The following is a 19,710-nucleotide window of genomic DNA, read 5'->3' as shown; positions in this document are numbered from 1 at the left end:
AGAAACTACTTTGGCAGTAACAATACACAATGTACTAACCATTGTTACTCTCCTAAAATCTTGTTTTGCGATTTTGTACCATTGTTTTTATTTTTTTTCTTTAAAATAGAAATAACTGGTGTCAAAAAAAAAAAGTAATAACAAAGTAGCATCCAGCATTATGTCTAATAGCTCTACAACAATTTCTAATCTAACCAGATAAAATATGATGGTCCCAGAAAACACAAATATTGTGGAAGTAACTATTATTATTATTTATTATTTTCTGAAATTTGTACCTGAAACAATAATATAAGATGATACAATTAAAAGAAAAGATGCTTTAAAGTGAAAAAAAGAACTGCTGCTGGTTCCCGAGGGCTGGGAGCTGTGCGAGGGCTGGGAGCTGGTGCACAGCCTGCAGGGTGAGCACCCCTCCAGGGGAAAAGCCTCGCCTTGACCCAGGGAAAATGCTGACAGCACTGGGGAATTCTGTTAAAAGTCTCCTCCAAGGGCCCAAGATCTGTTCCAGCACAGAGGAACCAGAGCAGCTGGGCCCAAAGGCAGCCTCACTTGAGTACCACTGTTCCAGTTGCCCCAGCTCCACTGGTGGCCTAATCGTCCTCCCAGTGTGCTTTGCTCTTAGGTACCCCAAACCCAAATCAAGGTATTAGGAGGTCGTCTTGAGGCTACATCATCTACAAATTCTGATCATTTCTAAGGGTTCATTTAAAACCCCACAAGCTATACTACCATCAATCCTGGCTAGAAGCAAGGCTGCTGCACCTTTCCTGGGTGCTCCAGGAAGCTGCTGGCAGCCACAAGTAGAGCTGCCCAGAGCTGCGTAGCTGGTCAGAACCAGCTGGGTCCAGAGGCCCAGTGGGGATGGTGGCCCCACCCGACCAGGGTGCAGACTGCTGACCTTCTGACCTGACTGCTGTCAGTCCAGAGCTGACTCATTACTGGGAAGAGGAAGCACAGCTCTTAGGTGGGCTTTCTCGGCTCAGACCTGAGCGCATGCTACCAGCGCACAGCACCAACCCAGCCTGTGAGAGCGGGCAGCCCCAGTGCATTAGGAGGCCGGGCTCCTCTAGAGTGGGGTTTGGGCGGGCCAGCTAGGAAGTCTCCTTCGCACAGAACAGCCTTTGCACAATTCTACCCACAAAAACAAGCTGCACAGCCTTTTAGAGCAATCCCTACGTCACTGTGGAGGATGGAAAAGAAATGGCACAGTAAACTTGAACGCCTGAGTAGGAAGGTTCAAGTTCACCCTGTTACTCAGGATTGATGATTATTGCCCATAAATCTATTCACTGGGTTCCGCCAGTTACAGCCACAATTCCAATCCATGTGGGGCACAATTCCAAAGGTTCCTCTCTCTTCTGGATCCCCTCCCTGGGCTGTGGTCACCAGAATCAATGCCCTGTGCTTTTAGGTGAGCTCACATCTGTACAGCACTGGTACATGACACCTGGGTGCCTGGCCCAGCCTTCCAACACCCGGTGAGCAGGCGCAGCTGTAGAGCCCTTTCCACAAGTGCTCATCACTCTTCCATAACATCCATGACTTATAAACCAGCTGTCTAGGGAATGACACCAGCTGGGCACCACACTCCCACTGTTACACGGGACACGTAAATACGCTAGTCCTTGCTTCCTGGAGCGGATATGGGTAGGTGCAGGGTGCCCTCCTCCACGCTTCCCAAAACAAACACGTTACACTTCTTCCTTTGTCTGTCTCGTTCACAAAGTGCAATTTTTCTTTTTATCCTTTGTAAAAAAATTTAAGGAAATGAAGCTTACAGTGCAATGTCTCCCAGCTACTGTCTCTGGAATTACAGACATACTTGCTGTCTTCGGTTTTGCTGTTACATAATCAAATCTCTTCTGTGCAGTGTCTGTATTTTATATCATTCTCAGAAGAGAAGTGTTGTGATTATCAAAAGAAAAGACCTTTATGTCTTTTGGTGGTTAAGTTAAGCACCGGTCATGCCGGTCTCTCCCCCGACTTACACCAACTATGGATAAATCCGGGTTCCCACAGTGCCAATTTTCATGGAAAGAGCGGGCTGACATTATTCCCTCTGAAGGAAATGTGAGGAATAGAGTTTTACAACTGAACTTCACTGTGCTCACCAGGCAATGTATCCCTGGTGGAGGTTCCTGGATTACAGCATATTGAGAACAGGCTCCTACCTGCTAATAATAAACTCATCTCCTATGTTTGGCTTCAAAAAGAAAAGCGTTCTCTGGCACTAGTCATTGATGGAGAGAATAGAGTTTGTTTTCACAGTACTGATCCCGATTTCCTTCCCATGCACTTCCTGAGAAAGCCAGGTAAGGGTGTGGCTTCAAGCGCAGACATAAGCCATCTCAGACTCAGCGGAACAGCGGAACATAACAGACTCAGCCCTTCCTCCTGTTGAGACACTGAGTCTCAGGGAAAAAAAAAAAAAAAAAAAAAAAAAGAAAGAAACAGAAACCCGCTCCAACCCCTGATATAGCGTTTTCACAGAATACTTTCTACAGTGTCGCTCATGTAGCCAACCCTCTTATAAAAATGCCAGCGTCGTGAAGTCTGAGCCTCAATCTTCCAATCGAGTATCTCGGGGTGCTTTGTCAACGTTCACTACATAAGCAGCCTGTGTTAAGCATCCCGCTCTTCAAGGTGGCGTCAGCAATAACCACAACCCCGACCCCAGCGCCAGTGAGTGCGTGCTGAGATGGACAGCGCCTCGCTGTCGCAACCCCACGAACCAGCTCCCCAGCTTTTCTCCTTAGGACTTTTATGAACTTCAAGTTCAACCGCCATGTTTAATGGATTCTAAGATGCCTGTTTTGTTTTGTTTTGTTTTTTGTTTTTGTTTTTATTTTTTTCACGTTTTAACATCTCTGAGCTAGGAGTGTACCTTACAACCCCAGCGGCAATGTTTTATTTCTCAATGGAGTTTGCGACGATGGCACGTGGAACAACCAGTTGGGATCTGATGAAAGTAGCAAATCTTAACTATACCTGTGAAGAAGCGCGAGGAATAAGCACAACGTAAAACGCCCAAGTGGGGTGGGAGATAATACACCCTCAGCAAACGCTGAGTTGCTTTCTCCTTAATGTGCATTTACAAAGCGCATTTGTTCCAGAACAGAAAACAGGGACCAAACTCTGCCAGGCCCTCCTGGACATCGAGTGCAGAGCCGAGTGACACCCATCCCTCCTTCCAAGACCCTGAAAGAAGCAAAGGCCTAGGGACAAAATGGGATGAGCCTAAAGTCACACCATGAGTAGCAGAAACAAAATTCCATCTCAATCCACCGGGTGGGCAGAGTCTAACTGCAGAGTCTATCAGTCCCTTCCACTGGTTCTTAGGAAGTCACAGTTAGAGCTAAAGCACCTGCCCTCAAATGGGATACTAGAGCCTCATTTCTGCACCTTTAATATCCCAGAACAGTCTGAGGTTTCTGAAAAGCTTGCTGCTGAGCAAAGGAAAACATGATTTTTGTAGTCCAAAGCTTAAGGAGCACTTGACATGAAATGGCAAAAAAGGCTTGTAGGAAAAACAGGGAAAGTGGGGCCAGGGAGATGGCTCAGTGGAATAAACGCTTCCCTGGCAAATGCAAGGGCCTGAGTTCAATCCCCGGTTCTGCGCAAAAAAAAAGAAAAAGAAGAAAAGAAAAACAAGGAAAGGGAGAAAGACCACAATGTAGTCTTGGTAGAAACTTCAGTCTGTTTTGTAAATGACTTTGAAGAGGACAAATACATATCTGTTCTGGTTCTCTGTGTACTTTTAGGGTGGGCCAGGCACAACTTCCTTTTGAAGCCGTCCTATAATTCCTTGTGCACATTTTTGTGATTCGCTTGTTGCCTGACCTATAATTATTTGCACATGGGTTTCCAGTCTAGCCAGTGGGTGGGTGAAAGACAGGGATCACCTTTCCTCTTTACCTGGTCCCAGGCACACGGCGGGGACTCGAGCGAAACCTGCTGATGAATTGAATGAAACGTGGAATACGACAATAAGCAGAACTGCCTGACATGTCAGTGAATAACTCACGCTATTCATAGACACAGCCGCCTTGCACACACCGACAGCCTTTAACACGAATGCACTCAGGCCAGTGCATGTCAGCAACCCCTTTACAAGGCCCTCTTCTCGCCACCCCAGAACTGCCCCAGAGTCCACAGTCACACCCAGCAAAGAAGGAACAAGACCTTAAACGACCTTCCTGCTGCAGTGACAACAGAGGGCAGAGCCCAATGCACGCTGAGCTACCTCTTAGGGTTCTGATCCTTAGGGACTGGGACAATCACCTCTCCTCAGAGTGACCAACCTGAAAACTAAAGACAAATTTCAACATACAAAGAGCCAGTGGCCACAGGCACAGCTAGTATGTGCCTCGACACGCCCTCACTGTGTGATATTTCTGAAAATAGCTGACCTCAGAAAGACTCATAGATAAGAACAGCTGCATCTTGCAGCTGTAAGCAGGAAAATCAGGGGGTGCATGCGGTCACTTCTGGAGCCCAAACCAGAGCACTATTCTTGCCTGTTCTCCAAGTGGATATGGAAAGCAAGGTCATCCAGTCTCCAACACAAAGGCCACTGTGAGAGAGGATGGAGAGGGAGAGAGGGTAAAAAAGATGACAAAAGTCTCCCACAAGGTCCAGGAAGACAGCACATCCCTTAACTACATCCTACAGCCTACCAGTCAACACCACCACCACCCACAGTGAACACTGAACAGTAAACCTCCGAGGGCTTCCCAGGGGTCACACAATCCTCATTTCCAAAGCAGCACAGGTACCGAGTTTCTCCCACTCAGTCATGGAGAAACTGAGACAGAGAGATCAGGGTTCCCACAGTGGTGGTCCCTAGGTCAGGAATTGAACCTGGCACCTGTCTGCATGGCCCTCTTCCAGTGCTGGAAGCCAGAAGGCCTTCACCTCAGCTTTGGGCTCACACCCTTAGCCTCTCCTGTGTGAGCCCTCGGTCTCTCCTGTGTGCGTCCTTGACTGGAACGAGTCTGTTTTCCTCCTCTTTGCACTGCCCAGAGTGTCTGGCATAACAGTGTGCGCATCATTTGTTACATAACATAGATTTAAAAATAAAATCATCTCATTTCCTTTGCTGTTTAGCAGGAAAAACTTAAACTCAGGTACTAGAGGACTAAAAGAAAATAACTAGCACTAAACTTCTATTTCCAGTTATTCTTCAAAGACTTATGATGAAATAATACAATCTACTTATTTTCTAGACAGAGAATAGGGTTTACTGGCATACACCTGCACTGAGAAGTCTTCAGGCAAAAGAATAATGATGTTAGGTAGAAGCTGAAGCTGCAGAAGATACAAAAGCAACAACAGAAAAGACCAACATGCAGGTGAATCTGCATACGTTCTCGCTGTGCAAGACCTTTAAAACATGCCTTGAAGATATTAAATGTGCAGCACTGAAGCTTATGCATGGCAACCAAGTGAAATTCAGGAGAAGGAAAACTAGGATCTCAGTCTTCTCAGGTGGTTATAGTATCTGAAAAATGCTAAAAACTCAATATTTAGAACATACCGCCTAATTTAAGAACGCATGTTGTAATCTCTAGGGTTCCATGAAAAGTAAATTATACAATGTGTAATTAGCAAGCTAATGGGGGACACATAGAATAGAAAATACTTGATCAATCCAAAAGAAGACTTGATTTAAAGAGGGGGTGGGGTAGGAGACAGAAATAGAAGAGGGAAAAGAGAACAGGCCAAATAGAAAACAGCAGATTGGTAGATTTAAATTCAAATGTGAGTAGTCACACCCATGCTGAAATCTTGTAAATGACCAAACTATCAGACTAGAGGTAAGGAAAAAACCTTAAGCGTGTGCTCATTACAAAAGGCAGTCTTTAAATAAAGACGCAGGAACTCCAAGTCAAAAGACAAGGCCAGCCAAATAGCTCAGCAGATTAAAGCACCTGCAAGCAGGCACAGGGGCTGGGGTTGGATCTCCAGGCCTTCCTTGCCAGCCCCACCCCCTGGGGCACGCTGAGATGGCGATTGAGACTGGGCATGGTGATGCATGCCTGTAATCCCAGCCATTGGGAGGCTGTAAACAGGCGGATCACTATGAGTTTGATCTAATAGTGAGACCCTGAACACCCTGTAGACCCTTCCCTAAAATTAAAAAAAAAAAAAAGACAAAAAAGAAGGGTTGGAAGGAGAGGGAGAGAAGGAGTGTAGCAATGGGGAGCAGCAGTAAGACCTAACATGTACAGATACAAATTCCCTGTGATGAATAGATATATATTCATGAATAGATATATTCCCTGTTATCGATAGATAGATAGATAGATAGATAGATAGATAGATAGATATAATGTACCAATAAATTTTCTTTCAAAGATAGACATAACACATAACTTGAAATGCTGTGCTGGGTTTTCATGTTCTTTTTGACAGCTTTGGCCAAAATCGTAGCAACTTTCACCTATCCCCTCTCCACTCTAGTGCTCCTGAATGCCCATGTCCCTGGAAGAAGATTCACCATCCGGGGAGGCTGCAGGGATTGAGTTTAAATGTTGAATTTAAGACACAAAACTGCCTGAAAAAAAACCCCACATCTTCAGATCTTAGATAAGGACACATTGAGCCTCTGGATGTGTTTGGTTCCCCAATGGCTCACCAGCCACCATAATTATCATTGGCCAGCTGTTCTGGACAGAGGTAAGAAGATGACCAGGGATATATAGCTCAGTGACATGAGCATCCACGTGCCAAGAGCAAGGTCCTTAGTTTAATCCCCACTGTGGGGTGGGGGTGGGGGGCCCATTAACTCCCAGGACCCTAGTAACCTTTTCCGAGGAGCAGCAGGCTACCCACACCTACACCTAGGTTCAGCTGTCTCGCCCCGCAGCCCATGTCTGAATGTGAGCAGAGACCGCGGCCCGAACCCCATACCTGAGTGGTGTCCTCCATGAGCCCCCGGATTTTCTCCACTACGTCGTTGCGCCGGTGCTGCCGCAGGGCGCTGATGAGCTGTGCCAGGCTGGCCTCGGGGCCGCGCACCGTCCAGTGCTGTAGCGCGGCATAAGCCCGCTCATGGTCCGCCGTGTACCCGTTGGAGAAGGCGGCCACCTCCCTCTCGCTGGCATTGCACAGGAATTGGTAGATGTCCTTCCACTGGCTCCCCACCTGGGCTGCCACCAGCTTCAGGATGTCAATCCCTGCGCAGGCGCAAAGGGACAGAAAGACAAACACAGGAACTAGCGTGAGAAGGAAGGAACTTCCCCGCTGTCCCCGGCCAGGGTCCCGTGCAGACTCCGCTTCCAGGGCTGCAGGCTGCGTGTGTGGGTCCAGCCCTCGCCGAACCCGGCACAGGCTCTGGGTTCATGGTCAGAACTCAAAAGAAGCAAACAAGCAAAACCAGGGTGATAATTTCAAATTTTTTCACTTCCTGATCGCAGCTGCGGAAGACCACATTGTTCTTGCAAGTACAATACATCAACCCCAAAAGAAGTTTTGAAAGCCAAACCAAAGAAAGGGAATCAGAGTGAATCCTTTGTTATTTCTGAATACAACTGTAACCACATAAATTAGAAGCTCCAAGACTAAAAAAAGGGGCGACTTCATGAAATAGAGAAAAATAAAAGCCACAGATTAACACTGCCACAGACTTCCTCTCCGTAAAGGACATGTGGACTCTGAGACCTGTGTTCATCACTCAGCCAACTGGGGTCTGGCCCAATGGAAGCATTCTTTCAGAACATCTAAATTCTTGACTCTTAATTCTATTCTCAAAAAGTCATTTTCTGGGCTATTATTCAGCTTTCTAAATTGACTTACATAGTTATAATGAACACAACAGCCAGAGTGACAAAGTAACAATAGCTGTCACCTTACAGGCATTATGTTACAGTATCATCTCCTGAATATCTTTATAAAAGCATTAACATTTCAATTGCACAGGTAAGATACACGCGGGCATGCACACGCACGCACACACACACACACACACACACACACACACTCTGGAAAGTCACGCTGCAGCCCAATAGCACAAAGTAGGTGATTTGGGTGTTGAATTTAAACTCCCACAGGCGGTCTGGCCAAATAGCTCAGCAGATTAAAGCACCTGCAAGTAGGCGCAGGGACCAGGGGTTCGATCCCCCGGCCTGCCGTGACGCCCCCACCCCCGGGGCGTGCTGAGACAGCAATTGAGGCTGGGTGTGGTGGCGCGCGCCTGTAATCCCAGCTCTTGGGAGGCTGTAAACAGGAGAATCACTACACGTCCGATCTAATAGTGAGACCCTGAACACCCTGCAGACCTTTCCCTAAACTCCCACAGATATAACCACTACGACATGCATGGGCACTTACCATTCATTCCTCTCTTCTTGCCAAGACATGGCAGAGCAGCAAACAGTATCTGACCTCACAACCTAATCTAACCGCTTTTCCACCCTGATGAGGACCTCAATTTCTGCAGTATGAGACGCAACAGGAAAGCAACAGGCACTTTTTCCTTCCTCTCAGCTTCACAGACGATGCACTCTCACCATGGATTTTAGCAACCCCAGCCTAGGGCTTTGTCTTTACTAAGTCGAGATGTTCACCCCTACACTGAGACAAGCCACTTCCTGACTTCTCTCTGGCATATCTGAGCAGCCAACCTGCTGCTCCTGCACACTGGAACCATTAAGAGGTAAAATGGGCCGACACGATCACACCTGCTCCACACAGCAGGAGTCACAAACTGACAACCAGGTCAGCTGCAAAGCAATCGATGGTAGGGAGCACACAGTATGGGCACCCCAGACAGAGGGGAGACTGGAGGTTGGAGCGGGGACAGGAGACTTTCTCAGCAGAGCATGCACATCAAAACTTAGCAATTGCTAATTCCTTCGATTTTCCACTGACCTTTTTGGACCTTGGTTTACCATGGGTAACTGAAGCCACAAGCAGTAGAAGTGTGGGCTGATGGGGCGCCGGTGGTCATGATGTCTTGCCATCTCCTGAAAACCCTGTGAGGTCTGCACAGCAACTGCTGAGGAACAGTAGCCACGGCCCTACGCTATCCCATGGCCATGGACCTCAACAAGGGCCACAAGGTTACTAAGAATGTGGGCAAACCGAGGCACAGCCACCATCGAGGATGCCTCACCAAGCACACCAGGTTTGTGCGAGACATGATCTGGGTGGTGTGCAGTTGCCCCCTATGAGCGGCGCGCCATGGAGCTGCTCAAGGTCTCCAGGGACAAACGCACCCTCAAGTTCATCAAGAAAAGGATGGGGATGCACCTCCATGCCAAGAGGAAGCATACAGAGATGAGCAACGTGCTGGCTGCCATGAGGAAGGCAGCTGCCAAGAAGGACTGAGCCCCTCTAGAATAAAGCTTTGCAGAAAAAAATAAAAAAGTAACAAATAAAAACCGTGTGAGCAGCAGCTGGTACGTGAAACACACAAGACGCCAGGATCCAAGCTCAGGTGCACATAGTTGGTTGGGCGGGGTCCCTGAGGAGCAGGCAGGTAGCCCCTTCCCATTGCACTTCCTGGGTGCACGCATAACACTCAGGTGGGCTCTGGTGTGCCACATCCCTAGGTGACAAAGTCCTCTGAACCAGTATCACATCTTTCATGTGCCCACATTTGCATCCCATCACCAGCGTTCTTGTTACCAATGTCTTAAAAATATTTACTACTAATTTTTTTTTGGATACAGGGTCCACTACACAGCTCAGACTCAAAGTGATCCTCCTGTCTCAGCCTTCCCTGAGTTGGGATTACAGGCGTGTACCACCACACCTGGTTTTGGGGTCTGCACTGCTTGTGGAACTGGGGATCGAACTTGGGTCTTTGTGCTTGCCTAGCAGGTGCTTAGACAGCTGAGCTATCCCCCAGCCTGTACTATTAAATTTTTGTTTAAAAAAAAAAAAAAAGTGAGGGGATCAGGTTCCCAATGGAGAGAGAAGAAAACAGAAGAATATAGAAGAGTTTACTATTATGAATTTAATTTTCTGTTAAGTCGAGGTCAACCAGAAAAAACACTGGGGGGGCTCTAATCAGTTGTTGAGAAGCTTTCTATAAATGAGCTACCCATTCCTCCCTAAGAACAATAGTACAGACGCCCTGTGAAGGTGAGGAGCACAGTGGAACCCTGTCCGTACATCCCGGCATGGCTGCACAATCTTCTGCAGGTGGATGAGTTGAAGCACTGCCTGTATACACATCCTAAGCCAACCCTTTCAAAATCGCTTTCGAAGACCAAGCTCCTAGCAGAAGGCTGCATTCTCACCAACTGTGAAAGTACAACACTTCGAAAAAGCTAAAACTGAAAACGAAACTTAGAACCCTGCAACGGGAGACGTGGCGGTGGCCCTCGCTGTTTCCCTGGCAGCACATGAAGGCCTTGAACCAGCCACTCTTCCCTGTCCACCGCCACGCTCAGGCACAAGCGGGACTTGTTTGATCTCAGGCACTCAGACTCCTGAAAAACCTGAGTCCTATTTAAAACCCTGCAGGTAAGTGTAAGGAGAAAGCCAGAGATTTGTGGTTGATGCGGTCCACGCTTCCAAACACTGAAAGGCTTGTTAGTCCTTGAGTTTTAATTTAGGTCAATTTGATGAAGGCCCACAGTGCCTCCCATGAAAACATGCCTTTCTTTCTTAGTAGAACCGCTGCTTATGTCTCCAAAATGCCCACGCCAGTGCGGCTTGGAGGAAACCACAGACTGTCACATCCATTTCCTTTCTGCACAATGGTGACACTCGGGATGGTCCTGGGCGGTGACTGATTAACACTTGCTACAGACTCAGTTTATTTTTGGAAGCCCCACCACTGCCATGCACACTATTACTGCTCTGTACGACCGAAGCTCCATGCATCGCAGATGCACACGTGCAGTCTTCAGATAGTACTCAGAGACAAAAGGCTCCACGACCGCTCCTTCTTCTACAACCAAGTTTTTGTTCTTTTTTTTTTTTTTTTTTTTGTATTTTAGGAAAGGGTCTACAGGGTGTTCAGGGTCTCACTACTAGATCAGACTTGTAATGATCCGCCTGTTTACACTATAACTGGGATTACAAACACGTGCCACCACGCCCAGTCTTAATTGTCATCTCAGGGCACCCCAGGGGCAGGGCCAGCACAGCAGACCCGGGGATCAAACCCCTGGCCCCCATGCCTGCTTGCAGGCCCTTTAATCCACTGAGTTATTTGGCCAGCCCCATTTAGACTTTTTTGAAGCCACAAAAAAAAAAAAAAAAAAAAAAAAGGAAAAGGAAAAGAGACACAAAAGTGTGGATACAGTGAGATTTGTCTTCAACCCAAACAGGCTAGGAACTCAATGTAGAGCCTGAAAATTAGATTCCATTCTATCCTCATCCCAAGCCAATCACCCACTGATCTGCAGCGGGCGACTCAGTGCCACAGCACACACACCTCCCTCGGGAGAAGCCAGCCTTCAGCCCAGCACTGTCACAACCCCCGTGAGGAGGAGTCATGAGAGTCACTGAGCTGACTGCACCTTGCTCCCACCCCACCCCACTGCACCACCCAAAGAAGAAGAAAGCCTTTGGGATTTCAGGAACGTTCCTCTGTCAGCATCAGTGGCTGCGGCCTTGAGCTGTATTTGCTGGGTGGAAAGCCCCTGTGAAATCGAAAGGCAGCAAGAGTTCATTGCCAAGGAAACACAGATCTGCCGAACTCTGAAGGCACCTCCTGTTTGTTTGTTCAGTGCTAGATAAAAAGAAATAACACTACTGTGGAAAAAAAGAGGTGGGGTCCTGAAGAAAGGAGACAGCTATCTCTGGGGCTAGAGGAACAAAAGGACTCATAGTTCTTCACAAAGCCCTGCCTGCATCCTGGGCCCCATGGTGGGAGGTGGGTCTCCTTGTTTGGCTCCACTTGGTATTTATCTTGTTATTCCTCTTAAAAGTATAGACCTGACTTGCACATATAAAACATGTATCACTGCCAAGCTCATGGGTTTTATACTGTAGATCCAAGTAAGAGCAGATCAAAAAGGGGGAGGGGTCATTGTCTCTGCACTGAACATGTACAGATTCTCGGTCCTTATTCTTCAAACAATACAGTGCAGCCATCTGCACAGCGTTCACCTTGCAGAAGGTGTGAGAGTAACGTAGAGATGGCCTGAAGTACATGAGGAGATGTGTGGAAGTTACACACAAATCTGGGCCATTTTTCCTAAAGGGCTTGAGCTGACTTGGACTTTGGTGCCCATGAAGGGACCCTGGGACCCATCTTCCTGAGTCCATCATGCACGTGAGACACACACATGTGTTACAAATGCATACTTCTCCGTGCTTCATTTTATGGGTGAGGAATCTCAGGGAGAGAGGTTGGTGACCAGAGAAGCGCCTCCACTGCCATCCTCCTCTCTGGAAGGAGGAGGAGGCGTGAGGAGGACGGAGCCAGCGGAAGAGGAGGCTGCAACCACACAGCACAGCTCTGGTGTCAGAGAGACAGTGACAGTCCCACTGTTGATGGAGCACTCTACAAGGGAAGGACTTGCATGTTCCCAGCACCTCCTGCTTGTCACCAATGCCATCATGCACACTGTTTGGAAAGAGAGCTAAGGACACATCATGAGGAGATTCCCAAGGTGGCAATTAGTGCAAACCTCCTCCCAAGATGGTAACTCCATGGTGACACCGGGATGGCTTCTGAACTGTCTCATGAGATGTCCACCAGGAAAATAGGAACGCTCAGCTCCCCTCCCACAAACCTCACCCATGGCTGTCAGAGACCCGCACTGTGTCCCCAGCCTGCAGACACAGGTCAGAAATGGACACAGGCATGGTGGTGCATGTGGCCCAGAGCCTGGGATAAGGTGGAGCTCTGAAATCCCGGGCTCCCCCTTCTGCCCCACTCCATGGCCCTGTCCTCTGAGATGCATTTCTAGTCACCTTCTCCTCACCCACATCCCACCCTTTCTTTGATAGCCATGAGCCCAGCACCTACCAGAGCCTAGTGACACATGGCCTTGGAATTAATGCATCAGGGAACCAATGAGAGCCTTGTGTCACCCCTGCCCTTGGACCAGAGTCTCCCTACCACCTCTCATTTCATTTGCTTACTGAGACCCTGAACATATGGAGGTCCCTACGGACACAGCACCCCTAAACCAGCAAGCCCACACACACATAGGCAGTGGGGGACCAGAGCATCACCCACGTGACAGCCACAGCAAATACCAGTGCAGGCTCCACCCAGGAACAGACCTGGGCAGCGCTGGGAACTTGGGGTGCTCTGGGTTAAAAGTGTTCCCTCCTGCTTCCAGGCACAGAGGCTGGAGAAATGGTTTGCCTTCTACTTTAAACTCTAAAATGTCTCCTGAAGCTGAATTGATCACTCTCAATAGATATGATATGCTCAGCAGACAACAGCCGCAAGCTCAAATGACTCTCAAAAGCTACTTTTTAAAACATACAAAGATCTCTTGAAATTAATGCACAAACTGCTTTTTAGCGACAAACTACAAAAGTAGAAACTTTTCCCAGTGAAAGGCACAGTATCTCCAATTCCCCAGAATAAAATCTAATGATCTTCTATTTCACTCCACTGAGAAAACAAAAATTGCGCTTGCCCCCCTCCCCAGCCAGCTCCTTTCCTCTGTTATCTCAGTCTGTGTTTGAAGCTGTCTCAAACACCAAAAGCTATCAGTGTATTCATTCAACAGAGACCTGCAGGCCCTAACGTTGTCCAAGACACTGCCCTTGGCCCTGGGGAGATGGCAAGGAAACGACCCAGTCAAACGCCACCCCTCTCCTTGGGGAAGAGGCAGCACAGGAAATAAGAAACCCAGAAGTGTCCTGGGGAGGGGCTTTGGGGAGGGACAGAAGCCAGGGCAGCTAGGGGTAGCCGCACAGAGAAGGACAGACTTGCAGGAGGGAGGAACACACAGAGGAGGGCTGGAAATCTGGAACTGCTGTGGCTGGGGTGGCCATGGGGAGGGAGGAGCCTGAGGAAAGGCATTGGGGTGCTGCACTGCACCCCATGAGGCCTTGGAAGACTTTAGCATCAACACCGGAACTGTGTCATCTCGCTGTAAGCAATGAACTGAGGGGGCAGAGAGAAAAGAGGAGGGCCAGATGGCAGCCACCACGATAAGCCAAGAGGAAGGACACAGTGACCCATTGGTGGCTGTGCAGGTGACAGGTGATTCTGCACATATTTTGAAAATAGGCTGAGTGTGGTGATGCACACCTATAATCCTGGACCTTGGGAGGATGAGGTAGGAGGATCGCGTGGAGTTTGGGGCCAGCCTGAACTGCACAGTGAGAACCTGTCTAATATGAGTAAGACAGAAACAGGAGTTCAGGACACCTTCGTGGTGTCTGCCTGCACTCCTGGAGTGATGGGGACCACGCTTTGCAGTATAGCACATGCATGGGACAGGCAGCACTGGGACTGCAGGTGAGGAGCCCAGCACACCCCCAGAGCCGTCAGGGAGCACAAGGCCCGTGCTGACACAGGCATCCAGGCATCTCAGAGGACAGATGTGTTTAAGACAAGGCACCACCGGGTCGGGGAAAAGTTCCTGCAGAGCGCTACTGTGGGAGCTCCCGTCTTCGAGGAGGAGGAAGAGGAGGAGCAGCAGCAGCCAGTCCAGAAGCACAGCAGGGGTAAAGTGTATCTGGGACAAGGGAACCAAGTGCCAAAGGTGGCCACAGGCCAACTGGGACAGCTGAGGACTGACAGTGACATTAGAACTGTGCTGTCAGACCATGTGGAAAAGAGGAGCCCTGTCATGGTGAGGCTGCAGTTTCCTTCTGTCCCTCCTCTGTTGCATCCTTAGATCAGTGATACTCCCAACTTGAATAAATGCAGAAAGAATTATTATTTTAACTTACACACTGAACTTGCTTCTTAAACACAGGTATGTCACCCTCAAAGCCAACAAGTGACTTCGATGCGTCCCTTCTATGCAGTGACTTACAAGGAACGATCAACAGAACCTGAGACTTTCCCCTTCACATAAGATTTGCATAACACCTGGCCAGGTTGACACAAGGGCGCCAACTCTTAAGGGACTTTTCCTATTTGTCCCTGAGCCCTCTGTGGGGGAATTGCAGGTGTGGAATGCATGGTCTACGGCTCATCCAACTAGCAGTGTGGGAATCTGTGCTGTTGGAAAGCTTGGACGCACTCAGCATTCCCAGGGCCTGGGGTCGTAGGGGAACAGCCTTCGATCAAGGGCCTAGGCCATGGCTCTGGTTACTTTGTGCACTGAGCTGACTGATGGCTCTGGCAGGGCCAGAGAAGCATGTCCTCCTGCAACTGTTCTGCATGCTTTCCAAAGCCCTCGCAGGCTACACAGGAAGGCGCTGTCTGCAGGGAAAGGCACTCCTGGAAGCAAAGGTGGAAACAGTGGTGGGCTGGGGCTGGGTGGAAAACAGCTCGGGTATTCCTGGGTATTCCATGACTGAAGAGTCCCAGCCTGGGGCAAGAAAGCTAGGACACTGCAGCCCTTCATGGAATCCTCTGTTCCCTCAGCGGCCTCCTGGAGTTTCCCCCAAGTCCCCAGCCTGCAGGAAATGTGGGCTGCTGGCTGATGACTGTCTGGGTCCGCAGATCAAGAGTCTCCTGCAGTGCAGAGTGGCTGCTGTCTGAAAACCGCACACTCACAGATGGGAGCTGCCTCTGCCTCGCTGGAACCCTCTGCACCTTTTACATCAATCAGCCCTGTAGACCTGCTCGCCACAGAGCCGCTGGTCTGAAGGATTTCCCACTCCAAGCAGAGCATGAGAAAGTAAGAAACCCATGCGGTTTTCACAGAGAAACACTCGTTGCTAATCATTTCTAAACATTTCACAATAAGCTGGCATTTGCTAAGGGGAATAGATTTTTCTTAATTGAGCATAGTAGAAAGACAGCCACAAAACGTCAGAGACGGCGGGCACCAAGGCATTGACGGGAAACCCGGATTCTGAAATCAAGGGTGGTGTCTAGAGTCAGCCTTGATTCCCGCATTTAAAACCTGGCATCGTTACTCCCTAGTCATATGTATGGCCTTAGGCAAGTTACTCTCTGCCCCTCAGTTTCCCCACTTGTAAAATAAAGATGACTGTGACTATAAAAAGTTAATTTTTATAAACACTTAAAACCTGGCATGAAGGGCTGGCCTGATAGCTCAGCAGACTAAAGCACCTGTTTAAGCAGAGAGCAGTGGCCAGAGTTCGATCCCGGCATGCCATGTCAGTCCCACCCTGGGGCACGCTGAGACTACTATTGAGACTGGGCGTTGTGGCACACGCCTGTAATCCCAGTGTTTGGGAGGCTGAAAACAGGAGGATCACTATGAGTCTGATCTCTGTAGTGAGACCCTGTGGACCCTGTAGCCCTGTACGGGCATGACACTCAATGAGCATGTTATATCATGGTTAAAACAGACAATGAGAACTTAACAGTAGCAAAGACTTTTCTTCTAAGGTCAAAACATTTTTTAGTATTCTCAGCTTGCTATCTTGGGGCCTTCTCATATTGTCCCCTGGTCTCATCCATGCTGCTGGGATTGGCAAATACTTCTAACTGTTAAGGCCTGCGTTTAGATGATCCCCAAAACCTCATGTGGTCATAAGTGTGGTTAATGGTGGATGTAGAGTATGGGATGCTGGGATTGATTCATGGTGCAATTCTAGGCTCAAGAGCAGTGAGATTAAGGGTGTGAGTGCTACCCGCCCTAAGTCACCTGGGTAAGATGTAAGGGATAGAAAGCACTGTTATTGTCCCTTGTTGCTTTGTACCTTCTGCCTGCCATGAACTGTGTCTCCTTTGTGACACTCCTTGACCATGTGCTAGTCTGCCATGGAGCCTGCCAACTGTGGATCAGAACCTCTAAGGACTGTAAGCCTGTACACTTTTCCTCCTTTAACTTTGGGTATTGGGTATTTTGTGTCTGCAATGAGAAAAGTAACTAAGATAATAACAAAACTGAAAGAGAGAAGCATTGAGTTAGCACCCAATTCCCAGCGCTTGATCTGTCCCCTTCTGAACACTGCCTACAGTGGTTTCAGTAACGCAGATGAAATGTTTCCTCAGGTCATTTCCGAAACCTCGTTGCAGAGTTTATTGATATTGTTCTAATATACCCAAAGCAAAGCTTCTACTTACTTAACTACCAACTGATGCAGCCCCTGGGAGACACGGATACCAGAAACATGAACAGTTTCTCTCCTATGATCACGCTGTGTCTGCCAGCTTGGCCTGGAAAGAGGAAGCTGCCTGCCAAGCTGAGCATCTGGGAGACCCATTTCCGTCACAACCAAACCAAAGACCAGCTCTGCAGCAGGGAACCAAAGCGGAGGGAAGAGCCACACTCGGGGAACAAAAGACCTTTCCTAAGCCTGATGTCACAATTCCAGAGAACCTAGAACCATCTGGCCTGCTGGCTAGGTAGAGAGGAGCGATGTTGTGTCACTTCGCTGGAGCAGCGACATTTGGATAGCAGGTTGAATGGAAGAAATAAAAGCTATCACCACCTGCCAGGCATGGTGGTACATGCCTGTAATCCCAGCACTCAGGAGGCTGAAGCAGGAGGATTGCTGCAAGTTCGAGGTCAGCCTGGGCTCCATAGTGAGCTCAAGCCCTGCTTGAACTACATAGGGAAACCCTGTCTCAAAAAACCTAACTAACTGCTTAGACAAGTGCAGGGCACCACATACTGCACCAGCCCCACCCTCCGGCCACACTGAGCTGACCATGGAGACCAGGCATGGTGGCACACACCTGTAATCCCAGCACTCTTGAGGCTGAACTAGGAGGATCACTATGAGCCCGAGCTGCATAGAAAGACCTTGTACCAAGTACATTTTTTTAAAAAAAACTAAGTAAAAATAAATAAATATTAAAAATAAATAAAAATCACTCCCAAAACCTCAGGACCTAAACTATAGCTTAGTTTGGTAACAGCAACTGAAGTTTTTCAAGCAACTACAATGAGAGGATCGGGTCAGAAGCAGCGGTGTCTCCCAGGACAGTTTTACGCAATTCATGCAGATACATTCAACCATAGAGCCAGCTGGGTTGAAATGTCACTTGGGCTGAGATTCAAACCTCACACAGGGAAGGCGCTCGGCTGTGGGTTGCTTTTAACTTCCTGTTTTGGGGTTGGCATCACTAAAGGGCAGGCTTGAAGATGGATGGAGGCATCAGAGACCCTGGAACCCAAGACTGTCACGATCCAGAGGAGCAGAACCAAGACCCCAAACTCCTCCCGCCTCCCCGCACCTGACCTTCTGCGGCTCACCCCTGCCCTGTGAGTCTGTAAGTCAAGAAGTCTCTTCTCATCCTGATTTAGACACCTGGGCACCCTCACATGCACACACACACACACACACACACACACACCCTGTGACCAGCTCTGCTCTCCAGGTAGCAAGTTTCCCAAAAACCATTCTCCGGGTTGATATAGCCTAATAAGCCTGCGTTTTCAGGCAGGGACTTGAAGTTGGTGTCCAAACACAAATAAACAACAGCAGCCCAAGTCAAGCAATTTAATGATCTTTAAAAAAAAAAAAAAAATCCTTTCTCTGTAGAACTCCTTAAAGGTGAAGCTGTGGTTACAGGTTTACCCCAAACGTCCCCTAGCATCTCAGAGTAGGGCAGCACAAGGCCCCGAGAAGCTTCATTTACGTCACATTCCTCTGTAGAGAAAGAGGGGAAAACATATAACTGAGACAGAGACTAATCACCCTTGGAGGTGGAGGCCGTATCTCTCGGAGCATCTTTCCCTGAAGGGATTCACAGTTGCTATGGCTACAGATGCACACCCCACCCCACCCCCCCGCCATGCACTTTGCCTGGGTCCCTGGTGCCACCTTCTGGGCAGGGTACTGAGTCTATAACTCAGTGACAGTTTTCTCCAGCCCCAAGGGTCAGTTTCGGATCACCTTGCAGAATTTAAGTATGTGGCCCCAGTGAGTTACAGAGATGATGAGTATATGGTGGTAATCGTCAAGCTTAGGAACCTCTTCCTGGGGACACTAGTGCTCATACTCATGAGCCAGGGTAAGAATGGATTCCAGGAAGGAGAGTGTCTATGTAGCCAAGCCCAGGCCCATGGATGAACTCAGCCTGACAGGACAGGGTCTGAGCAGGACTCCAGCTCCCAGAAGGCTGTTGCTACTAACCAGTGGACACAAACTGCCACCTTTCTTATGACCCTCAGGACAGCTGAGCAGCTGTCCCTTGGGACCCACGCAATGCCATCCTCAACAGATCTGTTCCCACCTAGGACAGCCAGCCCATGGAAGCAGGGTTTCTCCCAGCATCATCACTTAAAGTGGATGAGACCATATCCACCATTCCTCTGCAAGTGAGGAGATACTGCGTCACTAAGGTTTGGGGGACACACCTGAGGCCAATGAAAGACAGGACACTGGTCTGCAATGACTCTTCCACCTCTGCCTGTACAAAAAGAACCTTCTCAGCCCCACAGCATACAGCTATGTGTGTTCTGTGGCTCTTTCCAGCCCCGAGTCCAGTTGGAGTGGGAATTTTACTGAACTGACCTCACTCTAACCAGAGGAAGCCTATCTCACTTCACTCTAACCAGAGCGGGCCTGCCTCACCTCACTAACAAGAGGAAGCCTGCCTCACCTCACTAACCAGAGGGAGTCTGCCTCACCTCACTAACCAGAGGGAGTCTGCCTCACCTCACTAACCAGAGGGAGCCTGCCTCACCTCACTCTAACCAGAGGGAGCCTGCCTCACCTCACTCTAACCAGTGGGAG

The 19,710-nt window shown here is 48.8% G+C and overlaps 1 protein-coding gene across 2 annotated transcripts in view; it reads right to left on the bottom strand.

Annotated features, from left to right (window-relative positions):
- Nucleotides 1-19,710, bottom strand: part of Tnfrsf21 (TNF receptor superfamily member 21) — a 59,045-nt gene that overhangs the window by 10,475 nt on the left and 28,860 nt on the right. For both annotated transcript variants that reach the window (XM_023719205.1, XM_023719201.1), the window contains exon 4: nt 6,916-7,181. In XM_023719205.1, coding sequence (XP_023574973.1) covers nt 6,916-7,181 — 266 coding nt within the window. The remainder of the gene's footprint in view (nt 1-6,915; nt 7,182-19,710) is intronic.

This window comes from Octodon degus, unplaced genomic scaffold, assembly GCF_000260255.1.
Source record: "Octodon degus isolate 3935 unplaced genomic scaffold, OctDeg1.0 scaffold00005, whole genome shotgun sequence".
NCBI classification, from domain to species: Eukaryota; Metazoa; Chordata; class Mammalia; order Rodentia; family Octodontidae; genus Octodon; species Octodon degus.
Note: the sequence above shows the minus strand (reverse complement) of the source record. Positions and strands in the feature narration are given on the sequence as shown.